The sequence below is a fragment of the Halteromyces radiatus genome, assembly GCF_025201355.1.
Source record: "Halteromyces radiatus strain CBS 162.75 chromosome Unknown BX664scaffold_3, whole genome shotgun sequence".
NCBI lineage: Eukaryota > Fungi > Mucoromycota > Mucoromycetes > Mucorales > Cunninghamellaceae > Halteromyces > Halteromyces radiatus.
Window position 1 is genome coordinate 1,254,224 of NW_026251689.1, and position 16,689 is coordinate 1,270,912.

The following is a 16,689-nucleotide window of genomic DNA, read 5'->3' on the forward strand; positions in this document are numbered from 1 at the left end:
GTCAGGATGTTTTATTTTCATTTTAGGGAAATCCAGCCTTGTCGCATTGATTCAGTGGAAGAACGTTTACCATTGGATAAATTTCTTGAGAGGAACAATTTCAAAAGACAGACTTTTTTTTTTTTTTTTTTTTTTTGTCTTCCTTTCCTACTTCCATCATGGATCAGAAAAAAGGAGTTAAAAAGTTTACATTTGGTTTACCAACACGCAAACCTACGACTAGTACGAATACAACAAACGATCAACCTTCCGCAGTATCGTCTAGTAGCGGTTTAACAACAACCACTCTCAAGAGACAATCAAACTTGGACGGGCAGCTATCATCAACACCTACGACTGAAACGAAACGAAAACGAACCATTGAAGCCGACGATGAAGATGACTTTTTAATCAGTGCAGGTTTAGGTAAACAAAGGAAAGACAAAGTCATATAAGTGTTTACTGGTAACGTTGTGATTATTTACTATTATTATCATTTTTAGCTCCAACAAAAGTAAACAACCAATCTGAAACTACGACTAACTTGGATGAAGACGATCCGTTGGATGCATTCATGGCAGATATGACTGAACAAGCGAAAAAGTCTATTCCAGAACAAAAGGTAAAAAAAGCTCAAGATAATGAAAGATATGAAAGTGTATATTAAAATTAATTCTTTTTCGAATTAGGCTCGACGTGACGATTTAGAAGAAGAAGATGACATTGAAACATACGTACGACATATGAAAGATAAAGGTATTGTTATTGGCAAAACTGGAAGATCAACACAACGTGATGAAGTAAGTAAAAGGAAAAATGGTATTAATAAAAGAGAACTCATAGTGATTTTTTTTTTTTTTTTTTTACTTTGAACAGAATGCCGATTCTGATGAAGAAGTCTATGCAACTGCAGCAGCTGTAGACGCTCAATTACGATACGATTCGGATGATATGGATAACAACAATGTGGATGGACGAGGCAAGAAAGAAATTGAACCATTGGCACGTGTTGATCACGATAGTATTCAGTACCCAGAAATAGAAAAATACTTTTATCAAGAACATCCGGATATTACAGCAATGACAATGGAACAAACACAAAAAATTCGAAAAGATATTGGAATATATGTTTCTGGAAGTCAAGTAGCAAAACCTTGTATTTCCTTTGCTCATTTTGGATTCGATGAAGATTTGATGGCGGCTATCATCAAGGCTGGTTACACCGAACCTTCTGGTATTCAGAAACAGGCTATACCCGTGGCATTAGAAGGCAGAGATATCATTGGCATTGCAAAAACAGGATCTGGAAAAACGGCAGCTTTTGTATTACCTATGTTAGTACACATCATGGATCAAGAAGAGCTGGTTAAAGGAGATGGTCCCATTGGTCTTATCTTGGCTCCTACTCGAGAATTGGCAGTACAAATCTATTCGGAAACGAAGAAATTTGCAAAAGGTTATGGACTCAAGTAAGTAAAAAAAAAAAAAAGTTGTATACATTTTTGTTATTTATTTATTTATCATTTTTGATTTATAATTCAGAGTCGCAGCTGTTTATGGTGGTGCCTCGAAAATGCAACAATTTAAAGATCTTCGTAGTGGAACTGTGGAAATACTGGTGGCTACTCCTGGTCGATTGATTGATATGATCAAAATGAAAGCAACCAATTTGAGAAGAGTCAGTTATTTATGTTTGGATGAAGCGGATCGAATGTTTGATTTGGGATTTGGTAATCATGAAAAATGGAAATTCATTTTTATTTCATATACTTAGTATATCATTCCTTTCTTTATATATATATAAACAGAACCTCAAGTACGATCCATTTGTGACAATGTTCGACCTGATAGACAAAGTAAGTCATATATATATATATTTAAAATGCTACATACTAACTATTGTTTCTTTTAAGCCTTACTTTTCAGTGCTACATTCCAAAAAAAAGTAGAAAACCTTGCAAGACAAGTGACAACCGATCCAGTACGTATTAGTGTTGGTCAGTCTGGTCAAGCCAATGAAGATATTACTCAAGAAGTGGTTGTCCTGGAAGATGAATTACTGAAATGGGATTGGTTGATGCAATATCTTCCATCACTTTGCATAGGTAAGGAGACCAAAAAAAAAAAAAATAGAAATAAAACTAGAGAAAGTTATATTCACGTTATTTATTATAATTATTATTTTTATTAGATGGTAGCGTCATCATTTTTGTTTCTCGAAAAGGAGCTGTGGATCTATTAGCAAACAATATCAAGGAAGCTGGATACAGCGTCGGTGCATTACATGGCGATTTAATGCAGGTGGAACGAGAAAAAGTACTAAGAGATTTCAAAAGCAACAAATTGACGGTACTAGTAGCTACTGATGTGGCTGCTCGTGGATTGGATATCAAGGCGGTCAAGACAGTGATCAATTATGATATTGCTCGAGATATTGATTCACATACTCATCGTGTAGGCCGAACTGGTCGAGCTGGTGAAAAAGGAAAGGCAATCACTCTGATTACGAAAAAGGAAGACAGGTTTGCTGGTGAATTAGTGAATCACTTGGAAGGATCAAATCAATTGATACCAAAAGCATTGATGGATTTGGCTCTCTCCAATCCCAAGTTTCGACATCGTCATTCGTATCGTGGTGGTTATGGTCGTGGACGGGGTCGCGGTGGAAGAGGTCGTGGACGAGGTCTTGGTTTTAGAAAAGGAAAAGGTAAGGAAACAAGTCAAAAGTAATTCCATCATCTTACTTTTTTTTTTTTTTTTTTTTTTTGATAGATGCTACAGGGGCCAATAGGGAAGCATTGTCATCAGGATCAAGATACTCATCTATAGCTAACCCAATTCAATTTCAAAGACCTAGCTCATCGGCTTCCAGTTTACATACTGTACAACAAGGTGAAAAACAATTCCAGTGATCATAAGCGATAGATTTATATTCATATATTGTCCCTAGTTTTAGTTTACATTATCATTATTATCATTATTATTATTATTATTTGTATCAAATCCATCCATTAATAAAATACATTCGTCCATTTTTACTTTGGTTTATTTATCATTTGTTGATCTACTAATATATATTTGACTATTTTTTAATTATATTCAATATCAAATCATCATCACTACTATGCATCATCCAAATCAATATATATGATGAAGTTTTATTGAAGAAATAACTAAACTATGGATAAAAAAAAAGTATGCATCTATATGTTGTATATAAAAAAAAAAGAGATCTACAATACACCCTTTGTACTTGGTACATCATTAGTACCAGTAAGTTCCACAGCTTGACGAATAGCGACAGCCAAAGCCTTGAAAGCAGATTCAGATCTATTCAAATTACATCAAGAAGAAAAACCACATGAATTCAAATATCCTTCTACAAAAAAAAAAAATATGACTACTTACTTATGATGATCATTGGACCCCTTTAATACATCGACATGCAAGGTAATACCAGCACCAAAAGCAAAAGAAGTCAATACATGAGGAATCATTTCAGTGGACAAAGTACCAATCATTTCCCGTTTCAAATCAAGATTGATATCTGCAAAAGGACGACCAGAAATATCAACAACAGCACGTGCAAGAGCCTTGAAATAAATAAAAATAAAATAAATAAGTATGATATGTATATATCGTTTTCTTTTTGAGATTTACCTCATCCAAAGGACAAAAAGCTGAACCGAATCGTTTAATACCTTTAGGTGTTCCTAATGCTTTCTTGAAGGCCATACCCAATGCAATAGCAGTATCTTCAGCTGTGTGATGATCATCAATATGCAAGTCACCTTTACAATGAAGAGTCAAAGACCAACCACCATGTTTAGCAAGAGCATGATACATCTTTTAGAAAAACAAAACAAAAATAGGTGAGTCATAGCTGTCACAACAATATTGATCTTTTTTTTTTTTACATGATCCAGAAAACCGATACCAGTATTGATTTCAATTTGTTGATCGAATTTGGAATCCAAGTTCAAAGAAAGGTTAATATCAGTTTCATTTGTCTTTCGGGTGACTTCACTGGAGCGAGGAATAATACTCATATCTGATAATGTAACAAGGAAAGAAAGAAAAGGAAAAAAAAAAAAAAATAGCGATAAGATGGAAAATTTTATTACCTTGGTGCAGATTATTCGTTTTTGGAATTCCGTTTTGTTAAATTTCGAGATTTTTTTATATTCTTTTCTTTTTTCTTTCATAAACTATTATACTTTTTTTTTTTTTTTTTTTTTTTGTATCATACCCTATCTTTCTTATTTTATATACAATCCCTATTCCAGTGACTTATATAAAACAATACCTTTTTTATGATGACTTTGGTTAGTGATACTAATACTCCACCACCACAACCTCCACCGCACCTCGTTATGAACTCTTCTCTTGCCCAGGAAGATACTGGTTCAACAACTCCTCCACCTCCTTATACTTTTAATTCAACTCGTCAAGAAACTAATCAATCAACTGATACTGTAAGAATATAAAATAAACATTGTTTCACGAGTCATTCACGTTTTTGACCTTTCTTTTTATATATATAGCAAAGGATAACACCATCGAATCAACCTGATTTCTCTTTATTGGATTTGAATCTATTTGAAACATGCAAATCAACAACATCCTATTACAGCAGTTGCGTGATCGAAGATAGATTTCTTTTATTGGGACACTCTACGGATGGTTTACAAGTAGTGGATTTGAAGGCATTAAAAGATCAACAAAAGCCAAAAACCATCATATGGATTCAAGCTCGTCAGTTGAAACTCTTATCTAGTTGTGGTCTTTTATTGGTATTACCTGACCGAATGAAGAAAGTACGGTGTTATTCCTTGTCAGCTATTGTTAGGCTTTGTTATGGTGTTCTTGAATTGGAATGGACGAGCCACTGTACGACAATCTACCCCCTCGGGAATCTTCACACGTGGTGGCAACATACATCATCATCATCATCATCATCATCATCATCAACAACTTCAACAGAACAATTAGACTCAACAATAACATCATCATTATCTACTTCTTCATCGAAACCTCTTGTTACACTCAATGGTAGTTTAAGGAAACGATATATGTGGGAAAACAAAGTAGCTTTAGAAGATTTTTGTTACAAATTGCCAAATACCAAAGATGCAATCTCTATTCATCTCTATCAAACAAGTGGTTATGTCTTTGTGGCCATTCTTCAACGCGATCGTATCCTTTTGTGGCAACAACAACGAAATCAGCAACGACCCCTTACTCTATTGAAAGAATTTTGGATTCCTGCGGAAGCACAGACTATCTCATTTGCGGACGATCGTGTGACTCTGCGGCATATTGTGGCAGTATTTCCTCATGGAGCATCTTTGATCAGTATTCAGAATAGTAAGGTGAAAACTGTCCCAATTGACGCTAAACTAGAGCAACTTTACCAGGCGGCTTGTTTTCGACAACAATATGCATATCATGGATTATTGACAACAACGAATCATCAAAATCATCCATCATCATCACCATCATCAATATCGACAACCAGATTCACACGATCTCATTCAACAGGAATGGGTACTTCATCTCGTTCTGATCTTCCTTTCGTTTCAACATCATCATCATCAACATCATCATCATCATCATCATCAACCACAACAACGTTAGCATCTTTAGCATCATCATCTCGTCGACCTCTCAGTTTCAATGCGCCTTCACTACAATGGACATCCTTAATTCAGCTTCCTTTTTATCCTGATGGTCTTGCCTCATTAACAATGGAATTCTCAATCCCACCTTCCTATGACACTGTGATGACACGCACGCCCTTTGAAGCCACAGATGCAGTGGCAGTACCAAGCATGACAGCTCCACAACTCTTTTTCGCCACATTTGGATGTCATAGTATGATCATTGACATGAACGGTGTTCTTTTCTCGACACAAGTCTATAGCTGGCCTGACCCTCCTGATGGCCATATTGCCTTTTTGCCATTACGACCCAACGACTGGTACGCAGTAGGATTTGCAAAAGAAAGTGTGAATGTGATGCACATGACATCTGCAACTTCTCAACGTATTATGGCTGGTGTCACCGTACGTTATCTTGGTCAATCTGGTGATTCTTTGATTTGGTCCTGTATAGATGGCAAATCCAATCAAGTGTATTCTCTCTCACGGTCTTCTTCGTTAGAATAGTTTTAGTATTATTCTTATTATTATTATACGATACCAAATAATCAATTGTATTCATATCCTGTTACATTTGTTTTTAAATAAACCCTACTACATTCCTTTTTTTTTTCTTATTGGAACATTGTATGTTGAAATAGTTCAAAATATAACAAATCAATGACAAAAAAAAAAAAAAAAAAGTAAAAACTTTATTTGAAGAGAATACGGTGAAATATACATGGCAAATTCAGGGAGATCAGCCGAAAGATAATAAAAAAATAGAATAAATAAATAAAAAAAAAAATCAGTCAACTATCTACATGACATATTCCTGGAGGCCAATCCATTAAAATAGATAAATAATAAGGAAAATAAAAGGCAATATATACAGGTATATAGATAAGAAGGAGCTAATCTAATTCAACCTACAATTATTATTATTTTTTTTAAAAAAAAAGAAAAGTCAGTTCATCATATTTTTTTTTATATCTCTTTACTAGTAATTGACTTACGATTTTCTACACTGGTCACTACCACATGAGCAAGGTATCTTGTTGGTCTCCAAAGGAAATTTGTAATCATAGGTTATTTCTTCCCCAGGTTGGATATCCCGATTGGCATAAATGATGATCCGTTTCGTTTTATTCACTCTGATAATCTTCGCACAACAATTGGGCTAATAAAAAAAAAAAAGTCAATCCAAGTTTCCAATTCATCTATCTTTTTTTCTTCTTTTTTCACTTACGGTACAGCAATGATTAATATATCGAGCCAAGTTGCCTTTCACCGTTGCATCCACGACTAGATCATCATCCACGCGAAATAAATAACTACTACCTATTCCACGTTGTTCATATTCTCGTTCACGATGATTGGCCACTTGTTGTCGGATTCTTTCCCCAAGATATTCAATGACAAATTCATGTTGTAATATAGGATCCATGGCAAATAATCCCCAGTCATGAATACGTGATTTGTTGAACTTGAGTCGTTTTTTTTGTTTACATAATTCCTTGTACTTGATCGTATCGTTGGCAATGGATAAGCAATATCGTTTCTTTTCATTATCCAAACTTCCTCCTCCTTCTTCTTCTTTTGTTTTGGTGACTGTTGATGATGATCCATTGTGTTCATTATATGGTCGTGTACGTGCACATTCCACTTGATGACTTGTGTCCATCGTATCCGGTATAAATGAGTATTGTTCCAAAATAGCCAATCGCATCCATTCATAATCTTCTGCATCCTTGACCAGATCAAATGGGTTGTTACTTGAAGTTGTCTTGTTTTCGTCATCATTATTATTATTATTATTATTATCATCATCATCAGAATATGGGGATAATAATGCAGATTCATACCTTTCACGTGCCAATCGCTGTGATTCTTTTCGAGCTTCCTCTTCCAATTTGTTCTTGTTCAGTGGTTGATGCTTAGTATACTTTCCCTTCCGTTTTCGGCTTTTTCGTCGTGATACTTGTATACTGTCATCCAGGATAGTGTCTTCAGTCTTTGGTGATAAAATTGGTGTGATCGTCTCTGGAGCTGTTGTCAACGCATGAATCGAGACAGGTCGTGACATAGACAATGATGAGGAATGAACTATTGGGGTTGATTGTGCTTGAATTGAAGGAGTGGTAGAAACGGAAGACTGTATGAAAGGAATAGATGGCAACTGGTATGGTTGAGAATAAGCGTAATACTGTTGCTGTGGCTGTTGGTGTTGAAACGTTGAATAAAGTTGATTTGCAGATGATAGTATGTTGCTACTATAAGCCCATGATGCATTTAAAGGATAAGATGGAAGTGGAGACATTGCTGTTGTTGGTAATGGTGAGTAACTGTAGTTGGTAATAGGTAGAGAAATATTTTGTTGATGAGTTCCAGGATAAAATGGATGGACATGGTTAACAGGATGGGACGAAAGAGAAGGTTGTATCGCGTCAATACTTAAGTAGTACGAGCCATTTGTACCCATACGACCTTTATTGTCATAAGTACTTGAAAAGGATGGTGGTAACGTCATAGCATTTTAAGCATAAAACAACGAAAAAAAGGAGGAAAGTAAAAAAAAAAAAAAAAAAAAAATAAGCGGGAGGAATTTAAAAAAAAATCACCTCTTCCCCACTTGTTATGTTGATCAATGGCAAATCTGGTTCACACTGTATAAAATTGAAATAAAAAGCCACGTCTACTTTTTTTTTTTTTTTTTTTTTTTTTTTTTTTTTCGCAAACATCCCTTATTTTTGCAGAAATACAAATCAAACGCCGTCGTACACTCCATTGGTCCCAATCATCTATCAGACTCCCAATGAAAATGGGCCCTCAAATAGAGATATCCAAATATGGTCAAGAGAGGACTCAACTGTAGTAAGCAAATGCGCTTGATTTGTCACAAAATTAAAATATCTCACGATAGACCCAATTCAGAACTAAACGATATTGACTCACTTCATCATCATTTTTTTATTATTATTAACAATCAATATTATATTGATCAAGAAGTCTTTTCAAATATCATCTAATCAAGAATAGATACCTTCATATTAATAATAAAGTAAACATCTTGCTTCAATAAAGGTATTATATTTTCATGTTAAGATGAAAGGGAAGCGGAGGTTAAATATTGGTTTATATCTATTGAGTACTCATATATAAAAAGGTTGAATTGCTTCCCAATCAATTTCTTTCTCTTTTCTTTCACTTATCTTTTCTTTTTTTTTAATTTTTTATTTCTTTAATTTTAATAAAATATAAAATGGCTCAAGCTGATATCCAAACTGCTCAATTATCTAATGGAAAATCTATCCAAGGTAAATATTAAAAACTAGTAGTTTGATCGTAATGCAGCGTCTAACCTTATTTTATTTTCTTTATTCAAAATAGTACATACTCAACTCTTTATCAATAACCAATTTGTGCCTGGTAATGGTCCTATGCTTGAAACCATCAATCCTGTCAATGAACAAGTGATTTGCAAGATCCATTCTGCAAGCGAAAAGGACGTCGATGCTGCTGTGGAAGCTGCCAACAACGCGTTCAAGAATGTATGGAAGAAAGAAGCTGCTGCTCAACGTGGTCGTTTACTTAACATTCTTGCTGACTTGATGGAACGAGAAAAGGATGAATTAGCTACCTTGGAAGCTCTTGACAATGGAAAGTCATTTGTTGTTGCTCGTGATGTTGATGTCACTGATTCTATTGCTTGTCTCCGTTACTTTGCTGGTTGGGCTGACAAGATTCATGGTCATACTATTGAAACTACTTATGATAAGATGTGTTACACTCGCCATGAACCTATTGGTTGTGTTGCTGCTATTACTCCTTGGAACTACTCTATCATGATGCCCGTAAGTAAATAAACATGGGAAAAAAAAAGAAAAGAAACTTGGTTATTTCATATTTGTCTCACTTTCTCTTTCCGATTAGATTTGGAAACTGGCTCCTGCTTTAGCTGCTGGTAACACAAGTAAGTGAATGATCTCTTAGATTGCTATTACTTTTTTTTTTTTTATTTTTTTTCTCATCCTTCTTTATCCTATTTATAGTTGTACTCAAGACTTCAGAGGTAACCCCATTGGCTATGCTCAAGGTTGCTGAACTCATTGTGGAAGCTGGCTTCCCTGCTGTAAGTACATAGAGATAATACATTTTTTTTTTATATGGGAGAAAGAAAGGAAACTAAGTAGTGTCTCTCTCTATCTATATATAGGGTGTTGTTAACATTATTACCGGTCTTGGTCATATCACTGGTTCTCATCTTACTGGCCATCCTGGTGTGCACAAGATGGCTTTCACTGGTTCTACTGTCACTGGTCGTCGAGTTATGGATGGATCTGCCAAGAGTAATCTTAAGAAGGTCCAATTAGAACTTGGTGGTAAATCTGCTCAAATCGTATGTGCTGATGCTGATCTTCAAAATGCTGCCATTCAATCTTGTGGTGGTATCTTTAACAACCATGGTCAAAGTTGCAATGCTGGTTCTCGTATCCTTGTCCACGAAGATGTTCATGATAAATTTTTGGAATTGTTTATTGCTGAAGCTAAGAAGATCAAGGTGGGTGATCCTTTCGATCCTGAAGTTAGTCAAGGTCCTCAAATCAACAAGGCTCAATTCGACAAGATCCTCGATTATATTGAAATCGGTAAGAAGGAAGGTGCCAAACTTGTCCATGGTGGTCGTCGTCTCTTTGATAAAGGTTACTTTATTGAACCTACTGTATTCACTGGCTGCCATAACAATATGCGTGTGATGCGTGAAGAAATTTTTGGTCCTGTTGTTGCCATTGCTACTTTCAAGACTATTGATGAAGCTATTGAAATTGCCAATGATTCCGATTATGGTCTTGCTGGTGGTGTTTATACTAGTAACATTGATACTGGTATTATTGTCTCTAACAGTTTGGAAGCTGGTACTATCTGGGTGAACTGGTAAGGGAACATAATAAAAAAAAAAAAAAAGAGGGATGTGATGATTAACTTTTATTATTATTATTATTATTATTAGTTACGATGTATTTGATCAAAGCACTCCCTTTGGTGGTTATAAACAATCTGGTTTTGGCAAAGAATTGGGTTTGGATAGTTTGAAGGAATATTCTCACATCAAATCTGTTAAGATTCAACTCTTATCTCGACTTTGATTTAGTTTAGTTTAGTTTCATTGGTTGTTTAAATAGGAATCCTTTTATGTGTATAAATTATGTAATAAAGAAAACAATACTATTCATGAATAATTATTCTATTCGTCTCTCTCTCTCTTTTTTTTTTTTTTTATGACTGATCCTTTCCATACGAAGCGTGTTTATTTTTCTTTTTCTGCGTTATGATTAGAGACTTGTTTGCATTGGTGATTCTTTTTTTATATTACGGAAACGGATGATATCAATAGAAACTTTTTTATTCTTTATTATAGTCTCTTCTTATAATGATCATAGCTAAATCAATAATTTGATCGTTTTGGAAGCTTGGCTATCAAAAATGATTCAATGAATAATTCCAATGAATAAATTCGGTTGAAAGTATTAAAAAAAAAAAAAGACTCACCATATTTCTCTTTCTATTCATTTTTGTATATTCTCTTTTTGGTATAATCAATACAACGCAATCACCCTTTTTTTTTTTTTTCTCATCTGTAAACCATATTATTCAATTACGTAAATTATCTATTCCTCTCCGCCAATTCTTATGAAAAAAAAAAAATCAGTAACGGGATGATCATAGAAAATACATACATCAATTAAAATTATCTGGTCTCAACTTTTAGTGTCATAAGCAGCAGCAGGTCACTTTTGGTTTGATATTCCGTTTGTCCGGTCAACCCGAGAGTCACCTCAATGACGTCTGGAAGAGAGCGGAGAAAGAAACAAAATAAAAAAATTGGGAAGGGTGAAGGGGACTGGGGGGATGGAAATCTATTACGATAAAACAAGCTAACTCTTTTTTTGTTCCTCACTTTTTCTCCATTCACAACCCTTCTCCCCACTCTTCTTTTTTTTTTTTTCTTTTTTTATATTATATTATAATGTCTCTTCGTCTTGCAACCCCTACTCTTCGTTCCACTGCTCGTCTTCTGACTCGTCAACAACCTATGGGTTTGGTCAAGATCCATTCTTGTAAGTCTTTTATCATTTCATACGTAGTTGATTATTTATTATCATTAAAAGATCGACGTTTTTTTTTTGGTAACCTTTTTTTTTTTTTTTTTTTTAATAATGTGTAGCTGTTCCTTCTCAAGTCAATGCTGTTACTACTCCTCCTACCGATCGTCTTCATGGATCTTACCATTGGGATATTGAACGTGGTGTAAGTTTAGCTTTGGTCCCTATTATTGGTGCTCAACTTACTATGGGTGCTTCTCCTGTCACTGATACCCTTCTTGGTGTTGTCTTGCCTCTTCATTTACATATTGGTAAGTCAAACTCAAAATACTGTTTGATAATAGAATATTAACTTTTATATGAACAAAATAAATAGGGTTCGATGCTTGTATTACTGGTACGTAATCATTCGCTCGTATACACACACACATACGAATTCATATATATATATATACGACAAAAGATGAAACGGAATACATTATGGAAACAATACCATGTACTCATGCTCCTTTTTTTTTTCCTTTATGCAAATATTTATATATAAATAATATATATAGATTACTTCAATTCTCGCAAGGCTCCTATTCTTGGTAAAGTGATGACCGCTACTTTGTACGCTTCCACTGCCGCCACTCTTGTTGGTTGCTACCAATTCAACACAAACGACATTGGTATTACTGAATTCCTTGCTCGTGTATGGACTGCTTAGATATATCTCTTTTATTATTATTATTCTTGAACGTTGGGTCGAGTTGGATGGTCGTTGAAATAAAAAATCTTTTTTTTTTTTACTCGATTGTCTTTATCATTGTTAAATAAAATCTGTTTTTTTCCTTGTTATACGGATGATGATCCTATAGTTGATGTTGATCTTTGTCATGATTTGATCTTTCTATAATAATGATAGATGTTGAGCAAGTTAGATATTGTTAACATTAAATTTATAAATGAAGATCTAATGATATATTGTATATATCGTAGTTGATATGGCTGTTTTCACAGATGTATATATATAAGATAATATATAAAAAAAAAAAGATAACATAGTTTGATTTATTATAAAAGTCATCAAGGAAGAGACAGAGAGAGAGAGAGAGAGAAAAAAAAAAAAAAGAGGGATAAGAGAGGGGAATCGAGAAGCAGCTAAACTAAGTGTACAAGGAGTAAAATAGTTCATGAATAATACAAGATTATCACTAATCTCGTTGCATAGCATTCAAAATTTGTAAGACACGAAGGAATAAGTTGATGAAATCCATGTAAAGACTAACTGAGGCCATGATATAGTCTTCAGGAGAATACTGATTGAAGATCAAGTAGGTGTCAAAGATGATATAACAACTAAAGAGAATGACTCCACCAACAGCTAAAGCCAATTGGAAAGTTTCAGAAAAAGGAATGAAAATCTGAACAATTCCCGCCAATAACAAGATGGATAAACCGGCAAAAAGGAAAGGAGCCATACCACTAAAGTCCCATTTGGATTGTAATGTGAATAAAGTCAATCCAACAAAAACACCAAGAGTAATAATCAATGCTTGAAGTACAATTTCCTTGTCATAAAACGTCACTAATAAATAGATAGATATATAAAAAAGAAAATGTAAGAGAAAAAGATTTATCCTCTTTTTTTTTTTTTTTAATAGACTTTACCGACAGTACCAACAAGGTGACCTTCCAACATGGTAAATAATGCCAAGAGGTAATAGTTCAAAGGAGTGGATCTTGCCTTCCACATTAATAAAAATAAAACACCCAAGGAACCAATTCCGGATACTAGTAAGAGCCATGGACTAAAGAAGAAGAAAAAAAAATGAAACAAAATTAGTTCAAAAAAGAAGAAGAATATATGCCAAGCTTCCAGTTTACATACTTTGATTGTACCCAAGATTTGATGGAAATATTATACATGTAGATAGAAGACAAAATAGCAGTACTCAATAACTGGACAGATAGAATAGAATATACCTTTCGTACAAATTCTACCAAAAAAAAAAAAAAAGGAAGAAGGTTAGACCAAAAACCATGTAACTTCTTTTTAAAAATCCAAAAAAAAAAAAAAAAAAAAACTAGTGACATACGCATACGAATATCGACACTACTATTGACTACTTTGAATATATCATCCGTTTCATTGCCACCCATCAAAGGTTGATTGGCTTCAGCATCGTAAGCAGGAGGAGGCGCAGTATAGTGTTGCTGATAAGACATTATTAACAGTAATGAGAAAGAAAAAAAAAAAAAGGAAACAAAGAGAAAAAGAAGGAAAAAAAAAGCATCTCACTGAAAAAATAACCGTAGTTTTAAAGTCCGTCACTTCCATTTTATGGTTTGGGGGTCCACCTAAAAAAGTTTTTTTTTTTTGTATCATTCCATTACTTTATTTCTTGTCTTTTTTTTCTTTACATTTATCTTTTGATCAATATGCCCAAAGTTCAAAACAAAAGGACTTTAAAAAATACGACAATTGGTAAACCACAAATCACAAAGAAGACTAATATTAATGATACTACAGTAAGAAAATATATAAAGTTGTTTTCTTTTTAAAGGACTAAAGATTAATCTCAAAATGTTACATGTAGATAGAGGCATCAGTGTCCAACAAACCTATTATTAGTAAAGCAGCGAAAAAGAAACAACGGCATGAAGAATGGATGGAAAGTATGTTCATAAGTTTTGATATATAAAACAGTATAATAACAATAAATTTGTTTATATTAGAATTGGACTATGCTTATGCAGCAAGGAAGAAACAGAAAAAGTTGGAAAATCGACAAGGTGCATTGAATAAAGGATTTAACGATTTTGAACTTATTTTACAAACCATTCAAAAGGAAACACCAGAAACAAATAATACATCATCAACAAATACAACTACCACGCCTCCTGCACCTGGATCCCATATTATATCCTCTGATAAAATCAAAAGTAAATCAGCTAAGAAGAAGGCAATGTAAGTGGATATAAATATATTGAATTTTTAATGTTTATTAATGAATGTTTTGATGAATAGGATACAAGAAATGGCTCGATTCCAAAAAGTGATGCAGCATAGTGCGTTTAAACAAGATCCTTTATCAACCATCAGACAACATGTACAAAACTCATTCAAGTAAATATAGATAATATGTCAGATGGTACCTTCATTCTTTTTAACTTAGACTCAATAAAAAAAAAAACTCTATGCATTCCCTTATATGACAGACGGAGTTATTATGTTTTATGTTTGTTCCTTTTTGGGATTATTGTTTTTTTTTTTTTTTCTAATTTCTTAAAACAAATCTTTTTATCTCGCTTTATCTATAAAACTTTTTACTTTTTTTTTTTTCTCTTCTTCAATTGTTATTTACGGCTATAAATATATAAACGTTATGTTTCAAGGTCAACCTATACGGACAAAAGATGAATTAACGAAACTACAAGATCAATATACTCGATCAAGATTACATCCTCGATGTTGTGGTTGTTTTCCCAATTGGTTTGGAAGTCTTTTAGGCTCGTTGATTATGTCTGTAAGTTATAAAATATATATATTTAAAAGAATTCTTTTAACTGACTATAGAAATTTTGATTCGTTTATTATAGGGTTTCAGCTTTTACTTTGGAGTATTATCATTTATGCAAACAAGTCGTAAGTTAGTGAATATAATTTTTACCGCATAAATAGTTATATTTTAATATATATTATTATTAGCTTTTTTCTCCAATCTTGCTACTGCTCCATTAATTGTATTTGGTGTTATCAATATCATCTTTGGTTTGGTCACCCTTTTTACATTTATCATGATTGTGATTTCGGTAATACTAAATAAATTCAAATCAAATCTAATAATAATAATAGTTTGTTCATTTTATATATATATATATATTTATATTAGCATCGTGTATTCGATAGACACCTGGTTTATCTACTTGGAGTGACATCAGCAGCAGTGGTTGTAGATGCATTCGCCAACTTTGTTTATTTTGTTGCAAATCCAAAAGCTTTTCAAGATTGGTGTATATCTGATGGATTATATCAAATACAAGATAGTGTCAATATGAATACTACAATCCCTTTGACAACTGATTATTATAATTGTGAACGATTATTCAATGATGAAATCAAATGGTCCTTATTATGTGTTGTCCTGATATTTTTACTTTACGTATGTATAGGAAAAAAAAAAGAAATTTATAATAATAAATACGTTTACTTATTTTATATGGATGCTATATCCTTTTTCTTTTTTTTTTTTTTGATGATGAATATCATCTTAGGTACATTGGACTGTTTTTATTGCTACTTTTATTGGAAAGGTGTTCATTCCATATGATCCCATGCTTATTGTACCTGATCCTATACCTGCTATGGAAGCTGTTCAACCTCATATTATGGCCAACATTGCACCTTCTTCCTCTCAACAACAACAAGTAGAAGAAACCTATTATCATAATGTCAAACCCGGTGGACCAAATCCTTTGTTGCCTATTGATCATGGACGGCGCACTTTGAACTCGGATAAAATATTGATTGGGCCCATTGGAGTCACTAGTTAGGATGTTTTTTTTTGGTTGTACAATAACAAATCAGTGACACATTCCTCTCTTAGAATTAGAACATGGTCTTTTATCTGATCCCCCTTCGACATATATTACGATCATCATCCTCATTCCTATTTTTATTACCCCATAACCAATGTACATTACATCACTTATTTTTTTTCTTCTTCTTCTTTTCTTTATTTAATAAACTATTTAAAGTTTTATCCATACCATTTTTTTTTAAATCTATCAATGCCATATTTATCTCATATTTCCAAAAACATTGAAGTTTTGAAAATACCTGGTAACAGATTGTAACATCGCTCCAATGAGATATCTAAAAAGGTAACTCTTTTTGTAAAACATTGGCAATGGATTTGATTCGCCGGTGAAAACTGATTGTCACTTAGAAAAAAGAAATCCAGGAAAAGTGGAATGACAAA

The 16,689-nt window shown here is 33.4% G+C and overlaps 9 protein-coding genes across 9 annotated transcripts; 6 read left to right on the plus strand and 3 right to left on the minus strand.

Annotated features, from left to right (window-relative positions):
• The first annotated feature begins 127 nt into the window (after window positions 1-127).
• On the plus strand, window positions 128-3,016 carry BX664DRAFT_378596 (P-loop containing nucleoside triphosphate hydrolase protein). Its single transcript, XM_051548835.1, has 9 exons — window positions 128-405; window positions 483-601; window positions 669-779; window positions 856-1,448; window positions 1,522-1,709; window positions 1,788-1,835; window positions 1,893-2,084; window positions 2,171-2,686; window positions 2,752-3,016. Exons 1-9 carry the CDS (start codon window positions 159-161, stop codon window positions 2,889-2,891), a joined length of 2,154 nt encoding a protein of 717 aa, XP_051401385.1. The 5' UTR covers window positions 128-158; the 3' UTR covers window positions 2,892-3,016.
• Window positions 3,012-4,384, minus strand: BX664DRAFT_328539 (Imidazoleglycerol-phosphate dehydratase-domain-containing protein). Its single transcript, XM_051544615.1, has 5 exons — window positions 4,310-4,384; window positions 3,897-4,038; window positions 3,640-3,825; window positions 3,388-3,572; window positions 3,012-3,309 (listed from the first exon to the last, which is right to left on the minus strand). The coding sequence occupies exons 2-5, from the start codon at window positions 4,026-4,028 to the stop codon at window positions 3,213-3,215; spliced, it is 600 nt and encodes a 199-aa protein (XP_051401386.1). The 5' UTR covers window positions 4,029-4,038; window positions 4,310-4,384; the 3' UTR covers window positions 3,012-3,212.
• Window positions 4,220-6,304, plus strand: BX664DRAFT_384435 (uncharacterized protein). The gene is made up of 2 exons (XM_051549180.1): window positions 4,220-4,454; window positions 4,524-6,304. Exons 1-2 carry the CDS (start codon window positions 4,293-4,295, stop codon window positions 6,144-6,146), a joined length of 1,785 nt encoding a protein of 594 aa, XP_051401387.1. The 5' UTR covers window positions 4,220-4,292; the 3' UTR covers window positions 6,147-6,304.
• Window positions 6,305-6,630: 326 nt separating this feature from the next.
• Window positions 6,631-7,302, minus strand: BX664DRAFT_260029 (SET domain-containing 1Bb; the record flags this gene model as incomplete). The annotated part of the gene is made up of 2 exons (XM_051540616.1): window positions 6,631-6,798; window positions 6,868-7,302. The coding sequence occupies 2 exons, from the start codon at window positions 7,300-7,302 to the stop codon at window positions 6,631-6,633; spliced, it is 603 nt and encodes a 200-aa protein (XP_051401388.1).
• Window positions 7,303-8,836: 1,534 nt separating this feature from the next.
• BX664DRAFT_384437 (aldehyde dehydrogenase domain-containing protein) lies at window positions 8,837-10,858 on the plus strand. The gene is made up of 6 exons (XM_051549181.1): window positions 8,837-8,935; window positions 9,009-9,472; window positions 9,552-9,591; window positions 9,671-9,750; window positions 9,835-10,553; window positions 10,630-10,858. Exons 1-6 carry the CDS (start codon window positions 8,881-8,883, stop codon window positions 10,763-10,765), a joined length of 1,494 nt encoding a protein of 497 aa, XP_051401389.1. The 5' UTR covers window positions 8,837-8,880; the 3' UTR covers window positions 10,766-10,858.
• Window positions 10,859-11,553: 695 nt separating this feature from the next.
• BX664DRAFT_328546 (CybS-domain-containing protein) lies at window positions 11,554-12,562 on the plus strand. Its single transcript, XM_051544616.1, has 4 exons — window positions 11,554-11,737; window positions 11,845-12,033; window positions 12,099-12,119; window positions 12,280-12,562. The coding sequence occupies exons 1-4, from the start codon at window positions 11,647-11,649 to the stop codon at window positions 12,429-12,431; spliced, it is 453 nt and encodes a 150-aa protein (XP_051401390.1). The 5' UTR covers window positions 11,554-11,646; the 3' UTR covers window positions 12,432-12,562.
• A 229-nt stretch (window positions 12,563-12,791) lies between these two features.
• BX664DRAFT_328548 (inhibitor of apoptosis-promoting Bax1-domain-containing protein) lies at window positions 12,792-13,966 on the minus strand. The gene is made up of 4 exons (XM_051544617.1): window positions 13,804-13,966; window positions 13,596-13,704; window positions 13,376-13,515; window positions 12,792-13,292 (listed from the first exon to the last, which is right to left on the minus strand). The coding sequence occupies exons 1-4, from the start codon at window positions 13,931-13,933 to the stop codon at window positions 12,919-12,921; spliced, it is 753 nt and encodes a 250-aa protein (XP_051401391.1). The 5' UTR covers window positions 13,934-13,966; the 3' UTR covers window positions 12,792-12,918.
• Window positions 13,967-14,104: 138 nt separating this feature from the next.
• Window positions 14,105-14,945, plus strand: BX664DRAFT_328551 (ribosome biogenesis protein SLX9-domain-containing protein). The gene is made up of 4 exons (XM_051544618.1): window positions 14,105-14,236; window positions 14,305-14,383; window positions 14,444-14,675; window positions 14,736-14,945. Exons 1-4 carry the CDS (start codon window positions 14,147-14,149, stop codon window positions 14,836-14,838), a joined length of 504 nt encoding a protein of 167 aa, XP_051401392.1. The 5' UTR covers window positions 14,105-14,146; the 3' UTR covers window positions 14,839-14,945.
• Window positions 14,946-14,979: 34 nt separating this feature from the next.
• Window positions 14,980-16,471, plus strand: BX664DRAFT_328554 (uncharacterized protein; the record flags this gene model as incomplete). The annotated part of the gene is made up of 5 exons (XM_051544619.1): window positions 14,980-15,234; window positions 15,308-15,353; window positions 15,417-15,520; window positions 15,601-15,870; window positions 15,983-16,471. Coding segments are annotated over exons 1-5 (836 nt in total), but the record flags the coding sequence as incomplete, so codon positions are not given.
• Between the last annotated feature and the right edge of the window lie 218 nt (window positions 16,472-16,689).

Bases quoted from the DNA above. Each gene is read 5' to 3' on its own strand.
- BX664DRAFT_378596 (XM_051548835.1), top strand. From the start codon at position 159: ATGGATCAGAAAAAAGGAGTTAAAAAGTTTACATTTGGTTTACCAACA. The intron at 1,836-1,892 runs GTAAGTCATATA...GTTTCTTTTAAG, and splicing joins TGTTCGACCTGATAGACAAA to CCTTACTTTTCAGTGCTACA. The intron at 2,085-2,170 runs GTAAGGAGACCA...TATTTTTATTAG, and splicing joins TCTTCCATCACTTTGCATAG to ATGGTAGCGTCATCATTTTT.
- BX664DRAFT_328539 (XM_051544615.1), bottom strand. From the start codon at position 4,028: ATGAGTATTATTCCTCGCTCCAGTGAAGTCACCCGAAAGACAAATGAA. The intron at 3,826-3,896 runs GTAAAAAAAAAA...TTTTTCTAAAAG, and splicing joins GTATCGGTTTTCTGGATCAT to ATGTATCATGCTCTTGCTAA. The intron at 3,573-3,639 runs GTAAATCTCAAA...ATTTATTTCAAG, and splicing joins CTTTTTGTCCTTTGGATGAG to GCTCTTGCACGTGCTGTTGT.
- BX664DRAFT_384435 (XM_051549180.1), top strand. From the start codon at position 4,293: ATGATGACTTTGGTTAGTGATACTAATACTCCACCACCACAACCTCCA. The intron at 4,455-4,523 runs GTAAGAATATAA...TTATATATATAG, and splicing joins CTAATCAATCAACTGATACT to CAAAGGATAACACCATCGAA.
- BX664DRAFT_384437 (XM_051549181.1), top strand. From the start codon at position 8,881: ATGGCTCAAGCTGATATCCAAACTGCTCAATTATCTAATGGAAAATCT. The intron at 9,592-9,670 runs GTAAGTGAATGA...TCCTATTTATAG, and splicing joins TTTAGCTGCTGGTAACACAA to TTGTACTCAAGACTTCAGAG. The intron at 9,751-9,834 runs GTAAGTACATAG...ATCTATATATAG, and splicing joins TGGAAGCTGGCTTCCCTGCT to GGTGTTGTTAACATTATTAC.
- BX664DRAFT_328546 (XM_051544616.1), top strand. From the start codon at position 11,647: ATGTCTCTTCGTCTTGCAACCCCTACTCTTCGTTCCACTGCTCGTCTT. The intron at 11,738-11,844 runs GTAAGTCTTTTA...AATAATGTGTAG, and splicing joins TTTGGTCAAGATCCATTCTT to CTGTTCCTTCTCAAGTCAAT. The intron at 12,120-12,279 runs GTACGTAATCAT...TAATATATATAG, and splicing joins GTTCGATGCTTGTATTACTG to ATTACTTCAATTCTCGCAAG.
- BX664DRAFT_328548 (XM_051544617.1), bottom strand. From the start codon at position 13,933: ATGTCTTATCAGCAACACTATACTGCGCCTCCTCCTGCTTACGATGCT. The intron at 13,705-13,803 runs GTATGTCACTAG...TTTTTTTGGTAG, and splicing joins TAGTGTCGATATTCGTATGC to AATTTGTACGAAAGGTATAT. The intron at 13,516-13,595 runs GTATGTAAACTG...CTTCTTCTTTAG, and splicing joins AAATCTTGGGTACAATCAAA to TCCATGGCTCTTACTAGTAT.
- BX664DRAFT_328551 (XM_051544618.1), top strand. From the start codon at position 14,147: ATGCCCAAAGTTCAAAACAAAAGGACTTTAAAAAATACGACAATTGGT. The intron at 14,237-14,304 runs GTAAGAAAATAT...TGTTACATGTAG, and splicing joins CTAATATTAATGATACTACA to ATAGAGGCATCAGTGTCCAA. The intron at 14,384-14,443 runs GTATGTTCATAA...TGTTTATATTAG, and splicing joins GCATGAAGAATGGATGGAAA to AATTGGACTATGCTTATGCA.